The sequence below is a fragment of the Aethalodelphis obliquidens genome, unplaced genomic scaffold, assembly GCF_003676395.1.
Source record: "Aethalodelphis obliquidens isolate GAN/ISIS:26980383/991018 unplaced genomic scaffold, ASM367639v1 scaffold1, whole genome shotgun sequence".
Lineage (NCBI taxonomy): Eukaryota > Metazoa > Chordata > Mammalia > Artiodactyla > Delphinidae > Aethalodelphis > Aethalodelphis obliquidens.
In genome coordinates this window covers 15,837,392-15,863,812 of record NW_020837945.1, presented here as the reverse complement: position 1 = coordinate 15,863,812, position 26,421 = coordinate 15,837,392, and the positions used below count along the sequence as shown (strand labels likewise).

Here is a 26,421-nt window from a genome sequence, read left to right as displayed (position 1 = left end):
TGTAGAATAGAGAGAGAAAACATTCCCCTTAATCAAAAACAATAGACGCTGCCTCTATCCGGTGCTAGTCCACAAAATAAAACAAATTTTAATACTCTAAAGAAGAAAGTAAATGTTAGTAGCTGCAGATTATATAACCGTCTAATTAGACATTCCAGGTGCATCTGCTGACAACCTGTAAGCGAGGTGACCCTCCGCCCCCCGGTGCCCCGCCCCCACTGCTGGGCCTGCGCCCTTGCACGTACGCATGCGCATTGCGCATAAGCGTGGGCCGGAGGAGCGAAAGATGGCGGCGCCTTGTTTCCCTACGCCATTGTACAGGCATGTGGGCCGTGGCTCCTTCAGCGACGTGTACGAGCCCGCGGAGGACACATTTCTGCTGCTGGACGCGCTCGAGGCGGCGGCAGCCGAACTCACGGGGTGCGAGGAGGGCGAGGGTCCCCGCGGGAGAGGGCTCGGGAGTCCTGGAGAGGCGGCCGCGGGCGATCAAGGCAAGGACTGTCGCCGCCGTCCCCGAGAGGAGGCGGTGTCGGTCCACTTGGCGACAGTTGACACCAGAACACCGTAACTGAGGATTTTTTCCGTGGATACACGTAGTCAGTTTAGCGGGGATCTGTCCGCAGTTGCCAAGGTGGTGTTTTGGTTTCAGGGGCTCCATGCTTCCTCACCACGCCGGGATGTATCTTTTCCTATCAGCTGTTAACTGAGGACCCTAAGCCCCTGAGAGTAGCGATATTATAACACGTTCAAAAGCAAAACATTCTGAAAACGCTGCGTCTTAATATTACAACTTTTAGTAGATAACAGTGTCGCATGGCATTAATTTACTCAGTGCATAAAAGCATCCTCTAGCAATGGAAGGGCACAAAAAGGAAATGAGGTTGTAAAATATTGGAGTAGGGGAGTGTATTTAAACCCACTGAATAGCATACTCAGCTATCTAGCAACAGCCATTAGCCCCATGTGACTACTGAGCACTTGAGATGTGACTAGTACTGATTTTTTCATTTAACTGTAAAAAATTTAAAGTTACATGCAGCTAGCTGCCTATAGAATATACCCTAGCTCCTAATAAGTATTAAAATTGATTTGTTGACGTGCTCATATAAGTTTTAAATTAATAATATAAAAAGAGTAAATACTTTACATTGTCATTTTTTAAATGAAGGAAATTTGGATAATTAGATTTATGTAAAGATCAAGAGTTGAAATGGGTTTTCTCAGGATGAAACAAAGAGTTGTCAGGCTTCAAAGATCCATATTGTGTTTATTTATCCCTCTTGGTCAGATTTTTCCACGTGTAAAATGCCCCAACTATTATTAAACTAGTTTTTCATTGTGAACGATGGAACTTTTGGATTTACTGGAATATAGAATGGAACAGTACTGTTTTATAACTTGTCTTTTACTATCAAGATATCACAGAAAGATTTACAAGCACAAAGTGCCTTGCAAAGTGTGCTGTAAAAGGAACTGATTTTGTTTTAAAGTCTTCGGTATTTCTGGTCTTGGAGTTTTAATTATTTATGAGGCCACAATAGTTATTTTCAAGTAGAAGCCGCCTGGTAAGATTCAACAGACCTTCCTACAGCACAGTAAAGGCTTGTCAGATGTGTAGAAATGGTTCCAAAAGTGAGAAACCCCTGGAGTTTGTTGTTTTTGAATAGTTGTTTGGAAAGTTAGGTGCTAGAGAGGCCCCTATATCCCATCAAACCTATTTCTGTAATGGGGATAATTCGTGCCTTTGATGTATATATATGATTATAGGGAAGGACAAATACAGTAGAATCAAGAATTTATTATATTCAATAGCATTCTTAGGAGTATTATTAATATTCTAAGATCAGATACTCAGATATTTTCCCAATTCAGTGTAAAGCTGTACAAATACGGAATTTCTTTGCTGCTCTAAATCTATTATCAGTAGAATGGGGGAACTTTTCTTTCCCTGGGATATGCTGATGGACTTATGAATTACTTCAAAGTGACAGAGAAAATGTTTTTCATAAATAAATATTGTAATAATATCCTATCATTTTAGGAAATACCAAACTAGAAGCTCCTTGTGGGAAGGGCTGATGTCTTCCATATTAATATTTCCAACCCTAAATTAACATTCCATGGTTTATGTAATGTTTTATAGAAATTAATTGAAAGCTACCTGTTATATTACTATCTTACAGACTTAAAATAAATTACATACCCCCAAACAGTTTTGAACTATGCAGTATTAAGCACAAAGTGGTTGTCGGAAATTAGCTTATTTATAAATTTCTTTTATATTTCCATATATTTGTAGGTGAGGGATGATGCTGGAGAAACAGACATAAAAGTAGCATGAGTTATTTTCCGAGATGTGTATTTTTTTTTTTTTTTTCCCGGTACGCGGGCCTCTCACTGTCGTGGCCTCTCCCGTTGCACAGCACAGGCTCCAGACGCACAGGCTCAGCGGCTATGGCTCATGGGCCTAGCCGCTCCGCGGCATGTGGGATCTTCCCGGACTGGGGCACGAACCCGTGTCCCCTGCATTGGCAGGTGGACTCTCAACCACTGCACCACCAGGGAAGCCCCCCGAGATGTGTATTTTAATACCACTACTAATACTTGTTTTATTTTGTTTTTTTAGAGTGGAAATATGCCTTGAAGTAGGGTCAGGGTCTGGAGTGGTATCTGCATTCCTAGCCTCTATGATAGGTCCTCAAGCATTGTACATGTAAGTATACAAATTCATCCACATCTTGGTCTAAGAGATTCACTATGGATATAACTGCTTGAATTAAATCATTTTTGTAAGTAAATAATATGTATCTGATAGTGTCTATTTAAGCGTAGTAAGTATTCAGATGCAAGTTATGCTTCCCTAAAAGTTATAATTGCGTGTTCAAAACCATTCCATCATACTGCATAATTATATAAGAAGCATAATAATTTTAGGTCATCTCTAAATTTGAATCTTTTTTTAAAAATTTATTTATTTATTTTTGGCTGCATTGGGTCTTCGTTGCTGCGCATGGGCTTTCTCTAGTTGTGGCGAGTGGGGGCTACTCTTGCGGTACGCGGGCTTCTCATTGCAGTGGCTTCTCGTTGCAGAGCACAGGCTCTAGGAGTGTGGGCTTCAGTATTTGTGGCATGCAGCCTCAGTAGTTGTGGCTTGCAGGCTCTAGAGAGCAGGCTCAGTAGTTGTGGTGCATGGGCTTAGTTGCTACACGGCATGTGGGATCTTCCTGGGCCAGGGGTCAAACCCGTGTCCCCTGCATTGGCAGGTGGATTCTTAACCACTGCACCCAAGCTACTGGGACCCAGTCCCTCGCTCTCTTCCTCCCCTTCCGAGACCTTTGCCCCAGCTTTGCTGGCCAAGTCGTGGGTCTTTCTTCCATCCCTTCATTGCATGTTACAGTTCACTTTGGCCCTTTTCCATCCATTCCCACCTCATTGCTAACCACACAGTACATTCCAGCCCCTCCCCTCAGAGGCCTTCAGAAGGCCTACACTGGTTCCCTCATCCCCATCCTTGTCCTGCCCTCTTCCCTCACCAGCTGGTTTAGAAGGATTTAGAATTCCCTTTGGTTTTTTTTAGTACATTGTACGCACCAAAGTGTCAAGCCAGCCGTTGATAACACCCACCACATTCTGAGCTGCCTCCTCACCATTGTGCAGGGCAGTTTGCCTCCCTCCTGCTTCCCCACCTTCCTCCCTACCTCCTTAACTTTGTACTAGGCCGGCCTGGGCCTGCACCAGCTCAGCATCTTCTCAATTTTTTTCATATTATATATTATTTTAATTTTCTATTAAATTATTGGAATAAAAAAATGAATCTTATTTCAGATAAATAAGTTGATTATCAGAAAAAATTGGAAGTTAATAAAATTTCTCTTTAGAATATTTGAGAATATAGAAAATATAAAGAAGAAAATAAAAATCACCTTGGTGGTTCAGTGTTTAAAACTCCACACTCCCAATGCAGGGAACCTGTGTTCGATCCCTGGTCAGGGAACTAGATCCCACCTGCATGCTGCAACTAAGAGTTTGCATGCCACACCTAAGGAACCCACCTGCCGCAACTAAGGAGCCCACGTGCCACAACTAAGACCAGGTGCAACCAAATAATTTTTTTTAATCACCTATAAATTTTACCACACATGGTCCAACTGTGTTTCCTCTATTGTTTTTTCATTTCCCATGTTTTTCATTTAATATTGTATGATGAGCATTTTCCTTTTAAATTTCAGTTTTGGTAGCTACATAGTATTCTCCTGCTGGATTCATAATTTAATAAATTCCTTCAGATATGTGTGCATGTAAGTGTATTCTTCTACTCTTGGACATTATATCAATATAACAATTTTTTTTTTTGTGGTACGTGAGCCTCTCACTGTTGTGGCCTCTCCCGTTGCGGAGCACAGGCTCTGGACGCACAGGCTCAGTGGCCATGGTTCACGGGCCCAGCCGCTCCGCGGCATGTGGGATCTTCCCGGACCGGGGCACAAACCCATGTCCCCTGCATCAGCAGGCGGACTCCCAACCACTGCGCCACCAGGGAAGCCCCTGAGTTCTTTTTTTTAATTCACCATTATTAAAGCATTCCAATTTTTTTTATAGATCTACTTTATGTAAAAGGAGTAGAGCATTCCTTGAATTTTTGTCCGTAGACACAGGATGTAGTTGGTTTTTTTCTGTTTATAGGTGCACTGATGTCAACCCTGAGGCAGCAGCATGTACCCTGGAGACAGCACGCTGTAACAAAGTCCACATTCAACCAATAATTACCGATTTGGTAAGCTGTTAGTCCTTGTCCAGTACTGTAATAATTAATTTTCTTTTCAAGTAAGTTAAGGTCAAGGTGATTTAGGTCAAAGAAACTTGAGTCATTAATTAACTTTTAACCCGCTGAACAAAGTAAATTCTTGACTGAGATAATCCATCTTTTCCACAATTCAAGGGAACTTTCTCTTGGCCTGTATAGATCAGGTATCTTTCAGTCAGAAGAATGCTCAAACTGGCTTTAATAAAAAGAGTGAACAGTTTCAGGAACTCAAATGATGTTACAGGCATCTTTTTCTTAACTGTAAACTTCTCTCTAGTGGCTGTATTCCTCAGCAGTCGTTCCCTTCATGGTAACAAGATGCTTGCATGTATGTATCTTGTTTCTCAGCAACTTCACAGGGAAAGAAACACTTTCTATTCAGTTACTCTAGCAGAAGCCCCAGAATGAGTGCCATTTATATCAGCTTTAGTCATACACCTATCTCTCAAGGGGGATTGGAATATGCACATGATTGGCTTGAGCCTGAGTCATAGTCCCACTCCAGCAGCTCGGTTGGGATAATCCAAGCCACTTGGATTGAGAATGAGAGGAGGTAGAGTTTCCCCAATGAAAGTCAAGGACATGTAATCAGATGAAAGGCAGAATGGGTCCTGGGCAGGTAAAAACAACAAATGACGACTACCATCATTTTAAGTTACACATCGTACGTTTTTCAGTTCCAGTTTTTAAAACATTTTACATTATATTAGTAAGATTTGGATGATTCTGAACTTTTTTTCAGTTATAAATGTGAATGCCTTTTTATAAGCAAAAATCATAATAGTATGTACAGGTGGGCATAAGAAATATAAAATGCTTTCCATGCTTCTTGACATGTATTATTCTTGTACTGGTAAGGGTATTGAGCTTTTCTCTTTTTTAAACTCACAAATGATTTTGCAACTTAGAAGGAATTAAGCCAAAGATCTAAGAAGTTCTATACATACCACTAGAAGTTGTTACTGCCATTAAAAATTAGACTATCAAGAAAGATACTCAATCAGTGTGGTGATTTTACTCTTTAAATTTTTATTTTATTTATTTTTTAATTAATTTACTAATTTTTGGCTGCGTTGGGTCTTTGTTGCTGTGCGCGGGCTTTCTCTAGTTGCAGCGAGCGGGGGCTACTCTTCGTTGCGGTGCACAGGCTTCTCATTGCAGTGGCTTCCCTTGTTGCAGTACATGGGCTCTAGGCATGCGGGCTTCAGTAGTTGCAGCACATGGGCCCTAGAGCACGCGGGTTTCAGTAGTTGTGGCTTGCGAGCTTAGTTGCTCCGCAGCATGTGGGATCCTCCTGGACCCAGGGATCAAACCCATTTCCCCTGCATTGGCAGGCGGATTCTTAACCACTGTGCCACCAGGGAAGTCCCTAAATTTTTAAAGTTGTTTCTTTAATGTGTCCATAATTAGTATTATATTTTTTTTGATAGAACAATAAAACTTTAGAGATACAAGAAATTCAGAATATCTATTTTTGTTAACAGAGGTAAGGGACACTTTTGAAAGTCACATAACTAATAAAGTGATAAATCCAGAATTTAAGCCCACATCTTCTGAATCAAAGTTGAGAGGTCTCACAGCTGTTTTATAACATGACTGGTGGTAGTCAGTTCTAAAGCTGTCAGAATCCATTCTTTCAGTAACGAAAGCTGACCATGATGCGGAGTGTTGACTTGTGGCAAAGAAGGTAGGAAGAGATAGGTATGAGCATGGGTATTGTGATCAGATTACAAAACTCTTTACATTTGCTTGTATTCAGAACACTGGACATAGGGTGTCACAGCTATCATATAAAAGAAAATCATTGTTTTGGTTAACTGAGTTTGTTCACAAAGTAGTACTTTCATTGTATTTCTTTTGTAGTTTTAGAAAAAAACCTTTTTCAAATATGTCTTATGCATTTCCTTACATTCTTAAAACAAAATGAACATAATTTTACCTTTTAGTGATTCAGGGTCATTAATATGAATATCAGTTATTATTCTGTACTATACGTGATAATGACTAAGGTTTATTCAGGTGTTTCTGCCTTTACATTAAGTAGCTATAGCCTGCAGTGATTTTGAGTTTTTATTTTCTCTCCTCTTTGTCTGTCTTTTCACTTGCTTTATGTTGTCATGTTTCACTGCTACCCATTGATAGCACTTTCCTGGCTCTTTTCATGTGCTTTGTGCTAGAATACCAAACAATTAATTTAGTTAGACTTGTATTTAAACTAAGAGTTAAGGGATTCTGAATAAGTGCTTCTCACACAGAGTACCTTTTGCTGTATGGATTTAAAACTTGCTGTCAGAGGCCTTTTTTGCTTACTTCTTAATTCTTGGGTTTATTCTAGTGCTGTGAGACTATTCAAAAGGTAGATATGGATGAGTGAGGGTTGACTGTAATTAGATTTTATATCCAGTCCACAGTGACTTCTCATTTAAATCCATTTTCTTTTTAACTCCGTAATTTTCTATTTTTTTAGTATCAATTTGTTCCTTTATTTGAAGTCCAGTACTGAAATGATTATTAGTATATAGTACCTCAGGGCCATCATAAGTAATTACACAGCAAACTCTTTTCTAATTTCCTTACTCAGCATTTCCTGAAAATTACATTTTTGAACTCTTTTTACAATTGGGAAACTTAATTTCTTTATGGAATTGAAAATAAAGCTTTTGGTTATTTCAAATGTACTTCCTCACCAATGTTATTACTAGAAAGAACAGCAGATTAACTAGTCGCCTTTCAACTTGTAGAAGATACACCTGAATTATGTTCCATAAAATAGTTATCTGTTCTCTTTTTAAATGAGTAGAGAAAGAAATTACCTTTGAAGAATAACAGGGTTGGAATTCGTGAGTGAGAGTCAGTGTGAAGTAATATTTGAAGGAAATGGCTTTAGGGGTGAGAACTCATCCGGATACAGCATTTTTACTTTACTGTGCCTGCGAAGGTATAGGATGACATCATCAGACATAATTTTTTAAATACTTAGTTATTTAATTCAATCAGAGGGATGCTTTAAATGACATTTTGCCCTAAATATACTTTCTTTAAAAAGACATTTTTCTTATTCTATAGAAAGTTGTATCAGTTCAAATATTTATAAAATGCCAAACAACTGATGTTTTCAGGTCTCTTCCCACTATTTTTAGTCCTTTGTTTCTTTGATATCTAATTGTTTTAGCCAATACATATACAAGTAATTAAAGACGTAGAAAGAAAAACAAAATTCTGTCTTCTGATATTTTTGTCATTCATGTATGTTTTCTGTCATCTTGTAAAATATTTCCCTTGGTTATAGAAAATAAATGTTTAAGTTAGCAGCTATAACTTTAAAGTTGTGCACAAATCTATGCAGAATATGTGAGAGCTTGCCTCCATCTTCTAAAAGTGAGCCCAGAATGTAAACATGTGAGCTGTTAAAGAGCAGAGTGTTCATTCTGATAAATAGTTTATTTTCCCTATTTTTAGGTAAATGCATATAATCTTTATCTGAATGAAAGTGTAAAGATATTTATCTCCATTTCTGTCTTAAATTTGGCTCTCTAACACATTTTTTCTAAAAACATGAGGGAGTATATTTAAAGATTGATTAGATGGATACCTATCTATCCATCTACTTATTTATTATTTCTGGGTCCAGCTTAAAATTCTGACTATTTTGAACATTTTTTAGGTCAAAGGCTTGCTACCAAGATTGAAGGAAAAAGTTGATCTTCTGGTGTTTAATCCTCCCTATGTAGTGACTCCACCTGAAGAGGTAAGACATACAACAAAATTTAATTACTAATATTTTCAGCTTTTTTCTATCTAAAAGTCAAACATACTTCATCATATGACATCAGTCAGCCGCTAATAACACAGACTGCTCTCATTTTACTCGTAATTGTCAATTATTGGATACTATTGGTAGACATAGGAAAGGAACCTAAAACTAATGGAAATACAAACTGTGGTCCATATCTATTCTTTAAAATCCCATCCAAATCAAGCCATGGTGTTTAAATTCATGTATCTGTGTGTACCTTTATCATGAATAACAAATTTGCAAAAAAAAATATTTTTAATCACCTTAAATTCACATAGGAATTATTTCTGAAAGCCTTAGCTTTCTTCCTTTCACAGGTGTCAGGAAGTGGGGGTGGGGGAAAGCAGTCCTCATCTCAGGTAGGAAAAAGCTATAACCCTGACATGCATTGCTGTAGCATTTCCAGTGATGAAGAGGAAAACCGCAGTAACCATTTCCCAGTTTAAAGAAAGAATGGTCAAAGCAGACAAAAGTTTAGTGATGGACTAGCTAGCTTTCCTCTGAATTATTGTACCTATTTTATTCTTTGATGATCACTCTCTGGCAAGGCTGATAAATATTACATTCACCTTTACCAGGATGGGAAGGGTCTATATTGCTGCTGTTACTACTGAGAAGTTGTTGCTCCCCTGACATATGAACTCATGTGAGAAGGAAAGTCATTGTCATAAGGTGAACAGCAGTTGAGGGAAATGCAGCTTAATAAAACTTTTTTTAATATATAAATTTATTTATTTTTGGCTGCGTTGGGTCTTCGTTGCTGCACGCGGGCTTTCTCTAGTTGCGGCGAGCGGGGGCTACTCTTTGTCGTGGTGCGCGGGCTTCTCATTGTGGTGGCTTCTCGTTGCAGAGCAAGGGCTCAAGGCACGTGGGCTTCGGTAGTTGTGGCATGTGGGCTCAGTAGTTGTGGCTTGCAGGCTGTAGAGCGCAGGCTCAGTAGTTGAGGCGCACGGGCTTATTGCTCCTCTGCATGTGGGAACTTCCCGGACCAGGGATTGAACCCGTCTCCCCTGCACTGGCAGGAGGATTCTTAATCACTGCACCACCAGGGAAGTCCCTGCAGCTTAATAAAACTCTTTAGAAAAGCACTATGGAAATAAATATCAAGCGTGACAAAAATGTTTTAGTCCAGTAACCTCAGTCTTTGAGATCTAATTTAGGAAAATGATTAACAATAGAATATAAATTGTAATTTACAAAAATATGTTTAGTACACCTTTATTTATGATAACAAGTAATATGAACCTATATATGTAACAGAAGAGAGACAGTTAAGTAAATCATGGTTTATCAGGTCTACAGACTACTGGGAAGACTAGTGAATGAGGAGGAGATTCTGGGAACATGATGGGATGAATGGGCTTCCTTTCTCCCACATTCCTACTCCTAAGCTGTGTGTGTAATTATGTACGTAATTGAGTGTGGGCAGTGACTTGGGCTTTGTCACAGTTGCAACAGAGAGAGCTAGTGTCATAATTTCCATTAGCTGAGCAATTAGCTGGAGAGCAGGGTTAAATACAGCACAACACAGATTTTCTGGAGCCTGAAAATATGTTTTACTATGTAAAACATTAGGAAATGAATTTAAAGATAATGTAGTCTCTGTCAAGACCTGAATCAGTGGTATGGAAACTAAATGAAAATATTTCAGTGCATTGAGCATGAAGGTAAAAAAAAGGAAACAATGAAGGTAAAAGTTAAGAGACTTAGAGGTTAGATCCAGGAGACATACAAATAATAGGAGTTTGTACATATAAAAAGTTGTGGCTATACTTACTATTACATCACTCAACATGAGGTTAGGTACTGTTGGTTTGTACCTGTGACTTATAAAGGATCAGGGGAAGGCACAGCAAAGCCCAGGTAGCAGGCAGTCAGCAGACCACCGAACGTGACTCCTTCCAGAGATGAAAACTTCCCCTCCATGGCCTGTGAGAATGTGCTTGTCGCCAGGAGATCCTCCTGGCGGGTGGTCTCTAGTGCAAGCAGACAAACCTGGCTGAGCATCCCTGGGGGGCGTGTAAACAGGGTCCAGCACAGAGGGCTCCTAGTCCACACTGAAACAGAAGTGACAAGGGACAGGCTTGGCAAAAGCTGTCATCACCATGCACTCTTTCCACGGGTAACTTTACCCTGTGAAACATCCAGAGAATGGGCTCCACCAAAATAAGGGAGTAAGCCAAGAAACGGGAAGATATGGGCCCCAGAAAAAGGGAATTCTTGGAATGTTAGAAAAGGGAAGTCTCCAGGATGAAAGGTGTGACAAAAAAAGCAGAGGAACTGATAAATTCCCTAGTATTATTAACTATGTGGGAAATTATATTGAGGAGCTTATGATAAATATGAGAATAATTTAAATTAGATACAAAAAAATTATGCAAATGGACATGCTGAATGCCCATCAATAGCTAAATAAGAAAAGATACTCTAACACAATAAAATATTATGCAGCCATTAAAAAGGAAATTGAACTATACCTGATCACATGAAGAGATTTCCATATGGTACTGTTGAGAAAAGCAAGATACAGGCAAGAATGTAGATATAATCCTTTTTTTGTAAAACACGGACAAAAAAGAAAAACGTGTGTGTGTGTATGTAAGATGGGAGGGTAGCAGACAAGCAAAACAGGAAAAGGGAAAAGTACAGTTTTTTTTTTTTAAAGGAGGTATACAAACATATTTCTCTTAATTTTACATGTATATGGTTATAGGTATAAAGAAATTCTTTTTTACGGGCTTGCGGGATCTTAGTTCCCCAACCAGGGATCAAACCTATGCCCCCTGCAGCGGAAGTGTGGAGCCCTAACCACTGGACCACCAGGCAATTCCCAAGAAATTATTTTTAATGGGGAAATATATGCCATGATAAATGAATAAAAGCAGAATGTATAATTGTATGTAAATAATTTAAACTAAAATGTGGACAAAAACCATTAAAGGGATTAGGAAGAAAATAATTGTATTAGGGTTTAAGTAGTTTTTGAGTGATTTCATCAAGATATTCTTTTTTTTAAACATTTTTATTGGAGTATAATTGCTTTACAATGGTGTGTTAGTTTCTGCTTTATAACAAAGTGAATCAGTTATACATATACATATATCCCCATATCTCTTCCCTCTTGCGTCGCCCTCCCTCCCACCCTCCCTATCCCACCCCTCTAGGTGGTCACAAACCACCTAGCTGATCTCCCTGTGCTGTGTGACTGCTTCCCACTAGCTATCTGTTTTACATTTGGTAGTGTATATATGTCCATATATACACTACCACTCTCTCACTTTGTCCCCCTCCCCGTGTCCTCAAGTCCATTCTCAAGTAGGTCTGCATCTTTATTCCTGTCCTGACCCTAGGTTCTTCATGACCACTTTTTTTTTTTTTAGATTCCATATATATGTGTTAGTATACGGTATTTATTTTTCTCTTTCTGACTTACTTCACTCTGTATGACAGACTCTAGGTCCATCCACCTCACTACAAATAACTCAATTTCATTTCTTTTTATGGCTGAGTAATATTCCATTGTATATATGTGCCACATCTTCTTTATCCATTCATCTCTCAATGTATTCTTAAGTTTTAGAAACAATATACAATGTTAAGCATCTAAAGATTTTTAATACTATATAAACTCATGGGTTTTGTTTCTATACTGTAATTAGATCATTGTAGGAAAAAATGCTTCAATGTACTTTTATGTAATAAATGGGTTCCTGAAAAAGGGCTGTAGTACTCTCAGTAATCTAGAAGACAGCCAGATACAGTGGGACATTTTGAAACTTTGTTTCTGCAAAGTAGATCTCTTATAATACAAGTTCTCCCTTTCAGTTTCTTCCTAATTGTTCTATATTAAGTATAAGAATTTAAACATTGTATTAATAGTATCAACTATTATTAAATCACATTATTATGCACAGAGCACTGTTCTCAAACTTTAAATATACTTCCTCATTTATTCCTAAAGGACAAAAATAATTTTTTATCATTTTCCTAATTTTACAGATAAAACTGTTGTTTTTCTAATTTTACGGGTAAGAGAGGAAACTAATTCATCAAGATTGCAGACTTATCTGTATAAGATTTGGAGACATGAAGGGTTCTGTGAGGGAGTTTTCTCCTGTAGTGCCAGCTGCCATAATTAAATGTGAAATGGTGACAGATATTTAGGACCTTTAGCTTTATGTTGCTAATCACACAAAGATTTATCGCAAGGGCAAAAAAAAAAAAAAGATTACAGGCTTATGCAAGGTCACACATGCTAGGAAATGATGGGGCTCAGATTCAGCTTTACTGCTGCCTCCTCATCAGCAGTAAAATAAAAAGTACATAACTGTTTGGTGAACGTTACTTGTCAAAAAGATTCAGTTTTTTTTAATGTAACTTAAGTCAAAACAGAACAATCTTTCTAATTGGTCACAGGTAAGGAGTCACGGGATAGAGGCAGCTTGGGCTGGTGGCAGAAATGGTCGTGAAGTCATGGACAGATTGTTTCCACTGGCTCCAGAGCTCCTTTCACCAAGAGGATTGTTCTATTTAGTCACCATTAAAGAAAACAATCCAGGTAATACAGACCAGTTTATCTTTTAACCATTTACTTTGCTGAAATCAAGGCTAATTATGTCAAAGACTTAATGAATGTAATCACTGACAACAGATAATACAGACATAACATTCATGTTGAAAGAGGAGAGAGATTTTTTAGAGGTAGATTTTTCTGATTTTAAAAAGTATTGTCTTTTTTGGAGTGAGGGAGATTTTTTTCCCTAATTTATCAACTAATATTCAAATACAGAATCTATAATCTTCTTAAAACACCTCACCCTCAGTTCACCCTGTGAATTTTCTCTCTATATTCTAGTCTTCATGTCTTGGCAGTTCTGCTGCATACTCTTTAGTTCATCTGAAGTTTTATCATGAAAGGTATCTCCTGATAGGATTTTTATATCTTGGTTTTCAGATTACTTGGTTAACTAAATCGACCATAATCTCTCTTCTCTTTTCTGTACATCTCAGGTTTGATTATTATCTTATATGTTACATTCTCAGCCCCTCAAATCACATCATAATTAACTAGGGTTTTCGGTTTGTTTGGTTTTGAGGATTTGTTTTTTTTTTGTGACCCCAGTTTCTTGGTTTCATCTTTTTAGTGTTAGTTATTTGGAAAGAGAAGGTCTTGCTTTTTTCAGTACTCTTTAAAGAAATAAGCTACTTCATTTACTACCACTTTTCAGTGTCAGTATATGATTTGCACACACCCTCGTTGGCATTTTTCATCCAAAAGGGAGGATATAGGGCAGAGATTAGAGCCAAGCAACTAAAAAATGAATCATTTACTGTAATAGCAAGTATAACTAACGTTTCTGTTGAGTCCAGAGTAGGCTACCACTGCAAAGCAGTTATTCAGTCTGATTAGAATTCTCAGCAACACCCTGAAAATCCAAGGTGCTCTCATCTGTCTGAAGTCCAAGTTCACTTCAATGGAAATTACATGGTATACGCTATTTTCTTAGATAAATAGAATTTGTAAATAGTCTGTGTTTATCATCTTATTAAACTGTTTAGTGATAATATGTACTTCACCATATGATTTAATTGGATTTTACCTTTTGTTTTAATTTTCGTTTTAGAAGAAATTTTGAAAATAATGAAGACAAAAGGTTTACAAGGGACCACTGCACTTTCCAGGCAAGCAGGCCAAGAAATCCTTTCAGTCCTCAAGTTCACCAAGTCCTAATCTACAGTGTGTGCTACTGAAAGCTGCATGCATTTGGCATATTTTGAAACAGAAGTCATTTCTTAGTTAACAAATAAAGTCAGAAATTTGTCATATAGAAAAAGGCAGAAGAGTAAGGCATTTCCTTTTGCCCAGGAATCAGGCCTACAGAAATATTTGCACAAATGCAAGTAAATATATATAATATGTATATATAATTTGAATTTTATATATTACATATATGTGGAGAATATATAATAAATTATATTTGTAGGGCTTCCCTGGTGGTGCAGTGGTTGAGAGTCCGCCTGCCAATGCACGGGACACGGGTTCGTGCCCCGGTCCGGGAAGATCCCACATGCTGGCGGAGCGGCTAGGCCCATGAGCCATGGCCTCTGAGCCTGCGCGTCCGGAGCCTGTGCTCCGCAACGGACGAGGCTACAACAGTGAGAGGCCCGCGTATCGCAAAAAATATATATATATATATGTATATTTGTATATGAAGAGGATGTTCATTTCAGCATTACCTGTAATGGCAAAACAATGAAGTTAACCTAAATGTCCATCAGCAAAGGGATTGGTAAAATAAATTACAGTATGTTCATGTTACTGAACATGAGTGACATATCCAGCCATTAAACACAAGTAAGTTCTGTATATACTGAACCAGAAGAGGTTCATGATGTACTACTGAGTAATGAAAAAAATCAAGTTGCAAAATAGTACTAACCTATATGTATATTTTTGAAAAACTAACAAAGAAAGTTTGTGTGTATGTGTGTATAAGAAATTCTCAAAAGGTAAATAACAGGTGGGAATAGAGGAACTTTCATTCTTTTGTGTTGGCATTTGTACAATCATAGTGTATTCTGTAATTAAACACAATCGTTTATTTAAAATGTTTTAAGTTTACCTTTACTTATTGTCTCCATTCTCTTTCTATTATTTAGAATGGCTTCTTCCTCCATTCTTCTCCTTGGTCACGTTTTTCCTACTTTTTATCCTCTATCATATATTTCTGTTTTCTTCTTGCATATATATTGCAGACTGCTTTCATTTTTTTCTTAGGTCCCGGAGAGTTGTATGTAAATAAACCCAGCACTCAAATTAATCACATTTTTAAGAGCCCACATGTATCTTTCAAGAAATGTCAAATTACCTTTACTAAATTTAGGAACCTCTTCTGTAACTTCCCCACCATTTAAAATATACAGTTGACCCTTGAACAACATGGGTTTGAACTGTACGGGTCCACTTATACACAGATCTTTTTCAATAAAGACACACTGCAGTATTTCACTATCAGTGGTTGGTTAAAGCCATGGATGCCACGGAGGGCTGACTGTAGAGTTATATGTGGATTTTTGACTGTGAGGGGGGGTCAGTGCCCTAACCCCGGTGTTGTTCAAGGGTCAGCTGTATTTATCAAAATCAATTAGCAGGACTGTGTAGGACCAGAGTGAGAGCAATCTATAATTTTTTAATTTGGCTACATTCAGAATCACCTGAGGAAGTTAAAGATTATGCATTCCTAAGCCCCACCATAAACCCATGGAATATTCTGCTGACCAGACCTAAAAACTGTATTTTTTAAAATGTACTTCTCAACATTCTTTAGTCACCCTGTCAAATTTTAGAACTATTGCTTTAGATGGCATGCTCATTTAATCCTTTGGATAATCCACAGAAAGAATAGAATTATCCACCTTTGATGTTCAGAAAGGTTAAATAATTTGTTCAAAGAAGCACAGTAGTAAAGAGTGAAAACAGTATGGCAACATTTCAAACACAGATCTGACTCCAAAAGCTGTCTTTTTCTTTGCTTATGCTGCTTTCAGCAGCAAAAATGTCAAAATTAGTATTATCTTAAATCTGATATCTATAAATAAATTTCCATTCCCAGAAACAGTGCCGTCTGAATGAAGTCTTATAGTAAATAACCTCTTGTATCCCAGGAGAAAAAAAAATTAACCTTAGAATTTTATTGTGGGCTCTTAGTCATAGTTTTGGGGAATGAGGTCCTGAATACTTTTTCAAATAATGTTTGAAATACTTTTAAATGAGTATAGAGGACTTCTATCAACATAGGAAACTAAACATAGAAATGCTATATAAAACACCAAGGACTTCACATACATAGCTGTTGCAGACTGAATTGTGTCTCCCCCGCTACCCCACCCCTGTCACCACCACCAAATGCATGTGTTGAAGCCCTAATCCCCTCTTACCTCAGAATATGACTGTATTTAGAGATAGGGCCTTAAGAGAGGTAGTTAAATAAAAAGGCCATTAGGGTGGGCCTTAATCCAATCTGGTGTTCTTTTTTTTCTTACTGGGGTATAGTTATTTTACAATGTTGTTAGTTTCTACTGTACAGTGAAGTGGAGTTCCCTGTGCTATACAGCAGGTTCTCATTAGTTATCTGTTTTATACATATTAGTGTATGTATGTCAATCCAAATTTCCCAATTCATCCCACCCCCCCTTTCCCCTTTGGTGTCCATGCATTTGTTCTCTACATCTGTGTCTCTATTTCTGCCTTGCAAACTGGTTCATCTGTACCATTTTTCTAGATTCCACATATATGTGTTAATATATGATATTTGTTTTTCTTTTTCTGACTTACTTCACTCATATGACAGTCTCTAGGTCCATCCACGTCTCTACAAATGACCCAATTTTGCTCCTTTTTATGGCTGAGTAATATTCCATTGTATGTGTGCACCACATCGTCTTTATCCATTCGTCTGTCGATGGACATCCATTCGTCTGTCGATGAAGGACATTTGCTTCCATGACCTGGCTATTGTAAATAGTGCTGCAGTGAACATTGGGATGCATGTGTGACTGGTGTCCTTTTAAGGAAAGGAGATTAAAAAACATCAGGAATGCTTGCACACAGAGGAAAGACCATGTGAGGACACAGAAGGTGGCCACCTTCAGGCCAAGGAAAGAGGTCTGAGGAGAAAACAACCTGCTTCTACCTTGATCTTGGACTCCTAGACTCCAGAACAGTGAGGAAATAAATGTCTGCTGTTTAAGCCATTCATCCTGTGTTATTTTGTCATGGCAACCCTAGCAAGCTAATAGCCAAAGCCAGGGAAATACCCATATTCTGCAAACAGTCAATTAGAGCGGAGGGAAAAAAATTAACTCAGAATTGGTCACCCAAGGAATGCAGATACTGGAATTGTTATATAGAATATTTGAAATATTTAGAGCTAACATAGTCACGAAGGAGACACACAAGAAGATACTGTTTGGAAAGAAGAAATTCAAGGCAACTTTTAGAAATGAGAAATAGAATTCCTGAAATCAAAAGCCAGTATGGGGACTTCCCTGGTGGTGCAATGGTTAAGAATCTGCCTGCCAATGCAGGGGACATGGGTTCAAGCCCTGGTCTGGGAAGATCCCACATGCCATGGAGCAACTAAGCCCACGTGCTGCAACTACTGAAGCCTGCGCGCCTAGAGCCTGTACTCCGCAACAAGAGAAGCCACCGCAATGAGAAGCCCATACACTGCAATGAAGTTTAACCCCTGCTCGCTGCAACTAGAGAAAGCCTGCACACAGCAACAAAGACACAATACAGCCAAAAATAAATAAATAAATTTATTTTTTAAAAAAAGCCACTATGGAGAGGGTAAAAAAGATAGCTAACAAGAGAGTTAATGAACTGAAAGAAACTCACAGAATGTAGCTCTGAGAGACAAAAAGAGAAAACATGAAGAAAAATAATGATTATGGAGGATAGAATGCAAAGGTCTAGCAAAACAAGAATCCCAAAAAGAATGTAAGAAAGAGACTGTTTGGAAAGGTAATGGCTAATGTTTTTCCTGAACTGATGTTTTAAAAAGAAGATGAGGCCTCTCTCACCTTCTGAGATGGACCACACTCTGTCTTTGGAGTGTGTATCTCCCTGAATAAACCTTTCACTTTACTATGGCTCACTCTTGGATTCTTTCCTGCAACAATGTGAAGAAATCAGGAAAATATAGACCATAACCAGGGGAAAATCAATCAGTAGAAACAGACCCAACAATGATAGATTATAAACTACTAAACAAGGACTTTAAGATAGTTATTATAAATATTATGAATAAGTACAAAGATATAAAGAAAAACTTGAATATAATGAGAAGTAAACATTTTAAAAGAACTAAGCGGAACTTCTAAAGATCAAAAATATGATATCTGAAGTAAAATTATCACTACAAGGGATTAGCAGAGGAAAAGATCAGTGAATGAGAAAACAGTGACAGCACGATCCAAATACAAAAAGGGAGATTTAAAACCAAACAAAAAACACTGAAAATATAGGAACAAAACCTCAGTGATCTGTGGGACAATATAAAGCAGGACAGTATATATGCAGTCAAATTCCCAGAAAGAGAAGAGAAAGAGTAGGAGAACTGAAAAAAAAGTGTTTAAAGAGCTGATAGCCAAAATTTTTCAAAATGATAGAAATTATAGGTCTTACCTGGTGGCACAGTGGTTAAGAATCCCCCTGCCAATACAGGGAACATGGGTTTGGGCCCAGATTCAGGACCTGGTCCGGGAAGATCCCACATGCTGTGAAGCAACTAAGCCCATGTGCCACAACAACTGAGCCTGCACTCTAGAGCCTGTGAGCCTCAACTACTCAGCCCATGCGGCACAACTACTGAAGCCCGCATTCTAGAGCCCGTGCTCCGCAACAAGAGAAGCCACCGCAATGAGAAGCCCACGCATTGCAACGAAGAGTAGCCCCTGCTTGCCGAAACTAGAGAAAGCCCGTGCGCAGCAACAAAGACCCAACACAGCCAAGAATAAATTAATTAATTAATTAAAAAGAAGATGAATCCTGGAAGCAAAAAATGGATAAAGGAGAATCCACACCTAGACATATAGTAGTGATATTGCAAAACACCAAAGGCAAAGAGATTTTAGAAAGCAATCAAAGAGAAGGAAGGTACACATCACTATAAAGCAGATGTTGACAAACTGTGTTTGTAAATAAAATGTTAGGACACAGCCACTCCGGTTCATTTCTGCATTGCCTGTGGCTGCTTTGGACTTCAGTGGCAGAATTGAGTAACTGCAACAGTTACCATTGAAACCATATGGCCCACAAACCACAAAATATTTACTCTTTGTTCCTTTAATATGTTTGCCAACCCCTGCTATAAAAGAACTATAATTGAAACAACAACAGAATTCTTAAACAGCTACAGTGGAAGCCAGAAGCCAGTGGAGTAAGATCTTCAAAATGTTGAGAGTAGTGGTCCACCTATTGTGTTTCCAGCAAAACTCTTACAAGTGAGGTTTTAAAAAGTAACATTTACAGGTAAAAATGAAGGCGTTTACCAATAAGAGATCTACAGTAAAGGAACTTCTAAAAACGTATTTCAGAAAAAAAGGAAAAACATCCCAGGGGTCTCAAATGGAAAAAATAACTGATAGCAAATAAAATGTGAAAGATGTACATAAATGCAAACAAACATTATATAAAATACTACTAGTAATTACAGTGTGATTTAATTGGTTTGAAAATAGAAATAATAAATATTGAACAGCTGTGTTAAATTAGGTAGGGCATTTTGATTAGGGTGAAAGTGTTCTAAATTCTTTGCAATGTTCAGGAGGTAAAAGTAGTACTTAATATGTATGTGTGGTAGGCTGAATAATGGTCCCCAAAGATATCTATATTCTAACCCCTAGAACCCTTTGAATGTTACTTTATACAACAAAAGGAACTTGGCAGAAGTGATTAAGGATTTTGAGATGGGAAGATTATCCCGCATTATCTAGGTAGGCCCTAAGTGTAATCACAAGTGTATTATAAGAGAGAGGCAGGGGCTTCCCTGGTGGCACAGTGGTTGAGAGTCCGCCTGCTGATGCAGGGGACACGGGTTCGTGCCCCAGTCTGGGAACATCCTATATGCTGCAGAGCGGCTAGGCCCTTGAGCCATGGCCGCTGAGCCTGCGCGTCCGGAGACTGTGCTCCACAATGGGAGAGGCCACAACAGTGAGAGGCCCGCGTACCACAAGAAAAACAAAAGAGAGAGGCAGAGGGATATTTTAATACAAAAGAGGAGAAGTTTATTATGACGATGCTGCTGGCTTTGAAGGTGGAACAGGGGACCACGAACTAAAGGATCGCAAGGAATCAGCCCTGGAAGCTAGAAAAGGCAAGGAAATGATTCTCTCCTAAAGCCTTCCAAGGGAGTGAGACCCTGCTGACACCTTGATTTTGGCCCAGAGAACCCCATTTCAGACTTCTGGCCACCAGAACTGCAAGAGAATAAGTTCCTGTTGTTCTAAGCCACTAAGGTTACGGTAATTTGTTCCAGCAGCCATAGGAAGCTAATACAGTATGGTCAAAGTTCAAGGGTAACCACCAAAATACTAGAAACAGGAGACAAAAACAGAAAATTATAAAACAAAAAGACTCAATTAAAAAAAAAAGACAAATAGGGCTTCCCTGGTGGTGCAGTGGTTGAGAATCTGCCTGCCAATGCAGGGACACGGGTTCGGGCCCTGGTCTGGGAGGATCCCACATGCCGCGGAACAACTAAGCCCGTGAGCCACAACTACTGAGCCTGCGCATCTGGAGCTTGTGCTCCGCAACAAGAGAGGCCGCGACAGTGAGAGGCCCGTGCACTGCGATGAAGAGTGGCCCCCGCTCACTGCAACTAGAGAAAGCCCTCGCACAGAAACGAAGACCCAACACAGCCAAAAATAAAATAAATTAATTTTAAAAAAAATTTTTTTAAGCTAAAAAAAAGACAAATAAAAAAAGGGGGTAAATCAAGGTAATGAGATATAATTTAGAATATCTCAGTTATCCAAGTAATTGAATTAAACTCACTAGCTAAAAGAAAATGTTATAATTTTTTAATTTCAATTATACAGTGATTCTAAGAGACTTACCTGAAGTATAGTACATTTTAAGATTGGAAATAAAAGGATGGGAAAAGATATATTAGACAAATCAACAAGCTGAGATAGCTACATTAATAGTTGACTATACTGGGTTGAATAGTGTTCCCCCCAAAATTCACGTCCATCCAGAACCTGTGAATGTGACCTTATTGGGAAATAGGGTCTTTGCAGATGTAATTAAGGTGACATCATACTGGACTAGGGTGGGCCCTAAATCCAATGTGATGGTTGTCTTTGTAAGAAGAAGGATATTTGGATGTAGAGACACAGGCACAGGGAAAATACCACATGAAGATGAGGCAGAGATTGGAGTGATGAGTCTACAAGCCAAGGAGTGTCAAGGATTGCCACCAACTACCAGAAGCTGGAAGAGGCAAGAAAGGATTCTTCCCCAAAGCCCTCATGGGGAGCATGGTCCTGCTGACACCTTGACTTCAGACTTCTAGCCTCCAGAACTCTGAGAGAATAAATTTCTATCGTTTTAAGCCACCCAGCTGTGTGGTATTTTGTTACAGCAGCTTTGGGAAGCTAATACACTGACAATAAGTTACAAGCGTTACTAGGGATAGAAATGAACACTAAAGAATGATAAAAGGTGTACAGGCAGATATTCACAGTTATAAACTTGAATGTAACTGTAAAAGAGCCTCATACTATATAAAATAAAAAGAGAAATGCAAGTTTAAGCTGACTAATCAGTCATACAGGAAGATTTCAAATCCCCTCTCAATTACCACAACATCAAGATTTACAAAAAACATAAAGGTAGATTTGAACAATAGAAATGTTTGATTTATAGACTAACGTACAATAGAGCTCTGGAGCCAACAATTAGAGAATACATAAGCATACATGGGATGTTTACAAACATAATTACCTATTAGGCCAAAAGCAAGTCCCTGTAATAATCAAAGAATCAGTATCATATAGCTCATATTCTCTGATTATAAAGTAATTAGGTTATAAATCACTAAGAAAAAGATAAATTTTAAAACTCTTCATACATTTGCAAAATTTAAAACATGCTTCTAAATAATTTATAGGTCAAAATTAAGTGATAATGGGCATTTTTTAAATGACTGAATTATATGAAAATTTCAACATCAGAACTTAGGGAATTCAGTGGAAGTAAAACTTAGAAGGAAATTTACAGCCTTAAATGCTTATAAAAGAAAAGAAGAAAGGCTTAGAATTAATATACTAGGTATCCAATTTGAGAAGCTAGAATAAATTCTCTAAAAAAGTAGGAAAATTGGCAATATGATATAGATGAGAGCAAAAATTGACTTCATTTTTATTTATTAATTTATTTTGGCCGCACTGTGCAGCCTGTGGGATCTTAGTTCCCTGACCAGGGATTGAACCCAGGCCCTCGGCAGTGAAAGCGCTGAGTCCTAACAACTGGACTGCCAGGGAATTCCCAAAAATTGATTTTAAAAGAAAGATACAATAATATATCAAAGGACAAATATCTGAAAAATGAGAAATTCTGATTATATTGATAATGAAAAAGAGAAGTCACAAATGAAAAATATGAACACTTGGATGCCACTAATTTTTACATAGAGATGAAATGGACCACTTCCTAGAACTTTCTCAAGCTTCAGTATTCACTACAATATCCTGCATGGGTTGTTAAACCACAAGATAAAGGTAGCACATGTTTGCATCTGAGTCGTTTTCTCAGGCTGGTCCCTGCTTATAGATGTTTAGAGGTCCAAAATCTCTTTTCATTTTGGATGGTCTCAGTCCAAGTTGTATTTCCACTGACGTAGTTCTCTTTAAAACTTTAAGTTCTCCTGAAAATCATTTTGGGGTTAACTCGATTAGATATATGCCACACACATAAATCTTTTCAAGATAAGCTCTGCTCTACCTTGGGCTTCTGTTGAGATATCTTAGGGTTAATGCCCTTAAGCTTCCTAGAGGCCCTATTATTTAAGAGAATCTGTGAGGCTCATCCTTAAAATATTTAAAGAGCCTTTATTCTGACTGAAAATGCTCTAAGACACCACCTTTGATCTTTCCGAGGCCTTAGTGAAGGATTTTATAGTCATACCTTTAATTTCATCTTTAGGCCATGAATTTGATTTTTGCTCCAAATGGCAAAGTGAAAACAACTTAGGCTGAGTTTCACTGTCATTCTCACAGATCTATAAACTCCAACTAGATTGGCTTAGCTCATTGGCATAGGCAGTAGAATTGGTAAGAAAAACCTCATGATTTAAGTGAAGAGTGGGAAAGGAGTGTGAAGTACAGGTCACCAGGGAGACTTGTTTCCAACCTATAGCCCTTGGCTGTGGGTCCTATGACAGTAATTTTGCAAACGTGCCATAACAACATTTTGGGGAGTGGATTACCGTATGAAGGCCCATTGGCTCCAGTAAGCCAGCACTAATGGCGGTTCCACAGAAAACACTGCAGGACATGGCACTGTCAAGAAATGTAAAGGATCTGAGATTTTACCCTACTTGTAAGCTAACAGGTTAACCTGACACACTCTCACTGTTGGCAGAAGAAAGAATGCTTCTCGATCAGAGACAGAGAACTTTACTACTCAGCTTATCAATTAATATGAGCATCAGCATATTTTCATCAGCTTCTCCTTGCCCTGGAGTCCTATGGGAGTAACATGGATGGACCCAGAAGGATAACTAGTATACACAGTGGGTTGCATTATAGAAGAGAAACCCTGAACTTAAGGGAACCCCAATTTTTCCGTGTGGGCATTAAGCATGCCTTCCCTTTGCTGTGAAGACACTGTGTTTATTAGACTGGACGGTAAGAGTAACTGCTCTTTGAGAAATGTCTTCTCTCTGCTTTGGAGAGAGACACTATCACTATTTTCTAAAGGATTGTCGCTCTACAAATGTATTTTAAAAAATTATTTATTTTATTTATTTATTTTTGGCTCCGTTGGGTCTTCGTTGCTGCGCGCGGGCTTTCTCTAGTTGCGGTGAGCAGGGGCTACTCTTCATTGCAGTGCATGGGCTTCTCATTGCAGTGGCTTCTCTTGTTGCAGAACATGGACTCCAGGCATATGGGCTTCAGTAGTTGTGGCACGCAGGCTCAGTAGTTGTGGCTGTGGGCTCTAGAGCGCAGGCTCAGTAGTTGTGGCACACGGGCTTAATTGTTCCATGGCATATGGGATCTTCCTGGACCAGGGCTCGAACCCATGTCCCCTGCATTGGCAGGCAGATCCTTAACCACTGCGCCACCAGGGAAGCCCTATACAAATATTCTTGAAGAGATAATCCAGAACAAAGGGAAGTTAGTGCCTTAATTTCAAGACATGAAGAAACACAAGAGATCCATGAAGATTTATCTTCCAACATGCATCTTCAGCCAAGTGGGAGAGATACCAGGGACTAAGAACAGTGATTGCATGTCCACAGGGCCTTCTGCTGAGACACTGCAGTGAATATCATAGCTCGTGTGACAAAAGAGTCCCACAGACTGGGTCTTCTGGCTCAGAGCCCCTGAGCATAACTGCCACAATAGGGTGATAGTTGAGATTTTGGTTAAAGGTTAGGTCCTACGGGTCCAATCCTATTCAAGACACTACAGCTAGGGCTATGATAACCAGCTGGTTTCAAACAGGTGACAACCAGTGAAATTTAACCATTCACCATTGCCAGAATTCAGAATACATTAGTGAGTCTCCTGAAGTTTGGTGGCACTGACAGAGGCTTCTGTTAACAGCTTTGGGGTGCTATTCATGTTGTGTTGATCTAGTTCAAGGGCTGGCAAACTACAGCCCACAGGTGAAATCTAGCCCACTACCTGCTTTTGTAAATAAAGTTTTATTGGACCACAGCTTTTCATTCATTCGCTTTTGCGATACACTGGCAGAGTTAAATAGTTGCCCATAAAGCCTAAAATATTTACTACTTGGCCCTTTACAGAAAGTTTGACAACCCCTGTTCGAGTTAACCAGGGAGAAAATCGAGCAATGCTTCTTAACCCTCACTGCAGACTATAATTGCCTGAATGTAGTTCAAAATATAATGATGCCAGGAGCCCCACCATACACCATCAAATCAGAATCTTGAGGGATGAGAGCTGGATATCAGTATATTTTTAAAACTCCCCATATGACTCTAATATGGAGCCAGGATTGATAACCACAGGAATAGAGGCTTTGGTAAGGGATGCCCATCCCCCTTCATAGGTGCAGTAATGGTTGTAGAAGTCTGAGCAACTCCCCTGTCTCAGCAGAGGAAAAGGGGGCCCCTACACTGGCAAGGGCTGGGCTTACCCTGAACTGGCCCTAGGAATACAGACACTGGACCTAAGAAGAGAACATGAACCAGTGGCCATTACATCCCTTGCTTCAGTGCTAGCTGAGCATCTCACTAGAGCAGTTTACACAAGAGTCAGAGAACTGGCTGATGGTGCCAACCTCTGCTTTCAGAAGGAAGGCATAACCTACGTTGATGGGCTAAGTCAGTCCTTGATGACCTGGTAGACCTATTCTATCTAAGGTACAAGTAATCATTAGTGAAGTATGCTCAAATGGAGGGCACAAGATACAGTGACTGGCATGTGTAACATGGCACTAGTGCAGAGTGGGGCTAAACATGCCACAGCTAGGAGTGTAAGTATTAGAGAGCCCAAAAGTGATGAGGTAGACTTTTCAGACTTGGCCATAAAAGGTATTACAGCTTCTGTCTTACTGTCTTGGGTCACTCTCTCTGGAGGAATTCAGATGCCATGTTTGTAAGAAAACTCAACCCCTTGAAGACACCTAAGTGGTGAGAGGCCACAGTCTCCTGCCCACAGCCATGTGAGTGAATCATTTGGAAGAGTATCCTCAGACCCCGATCAAGCCTTCAGATGATAACTGCAGCCACAGCCAACATCTTGACCTCAGCTTCATGACAGACCCCAAAATAGAGCCACCCAGTTATGCCAGCCTCAAATTCCTGACCCATAGAAATTGTGTTAGAAAATAAATGTTTGTTTTAAATTAAGGTTTGGGGTGATTTGTTACACAGTAATAACTAATAAAACCGTCAAACAGCTTTCTATTCAATGTGGAGCTTTTTAACTTAATTTGTAACATGCACAATGTTGTCAGATGTTGGTTGTATCTTCAACGGAATGAATATCCAAGAGGTTTATTCAGTTCCTTGAATTGAATTTTAAAATTTTTGGACCAATTTTGGCATTGACTTAACTGATTTCT

General features: G+C 38.9%; 1 protein-coding gene across 1 annotated transcript; it reads left to right on the top strand.

The window, feature by feature from the left end:
- Window positions 1–274: 274 nt before the first annotated feature.
- HEMK2 (HemK methyltransferase 2, ETF1 glutamine and histone H4 lysine) lies at window positions 275–14,555 on the top strand. Its single transcript, XM_027101817.1, has 6 exons — window positions 275–420; window positions 2,627–2,713; window positions 4,684–4,774; window positions 8,469–8,552; window positions 13,017–13,158; window positions 14,225–14,555. The coding sequence occupies exons 1-6, from the start codon at window positions 287–289 to the stop codon at window positions 14,329–14,331; spliced, it is 645 nt and encodes a 214-aa protein (XP_026957618.1). The 5' UTR covers window positions 275–286; the 3' UTR covers window positions 14,332–14,555.
- Window positions 14,556–26,421: the final 11,866 nt, after the last annotated feature.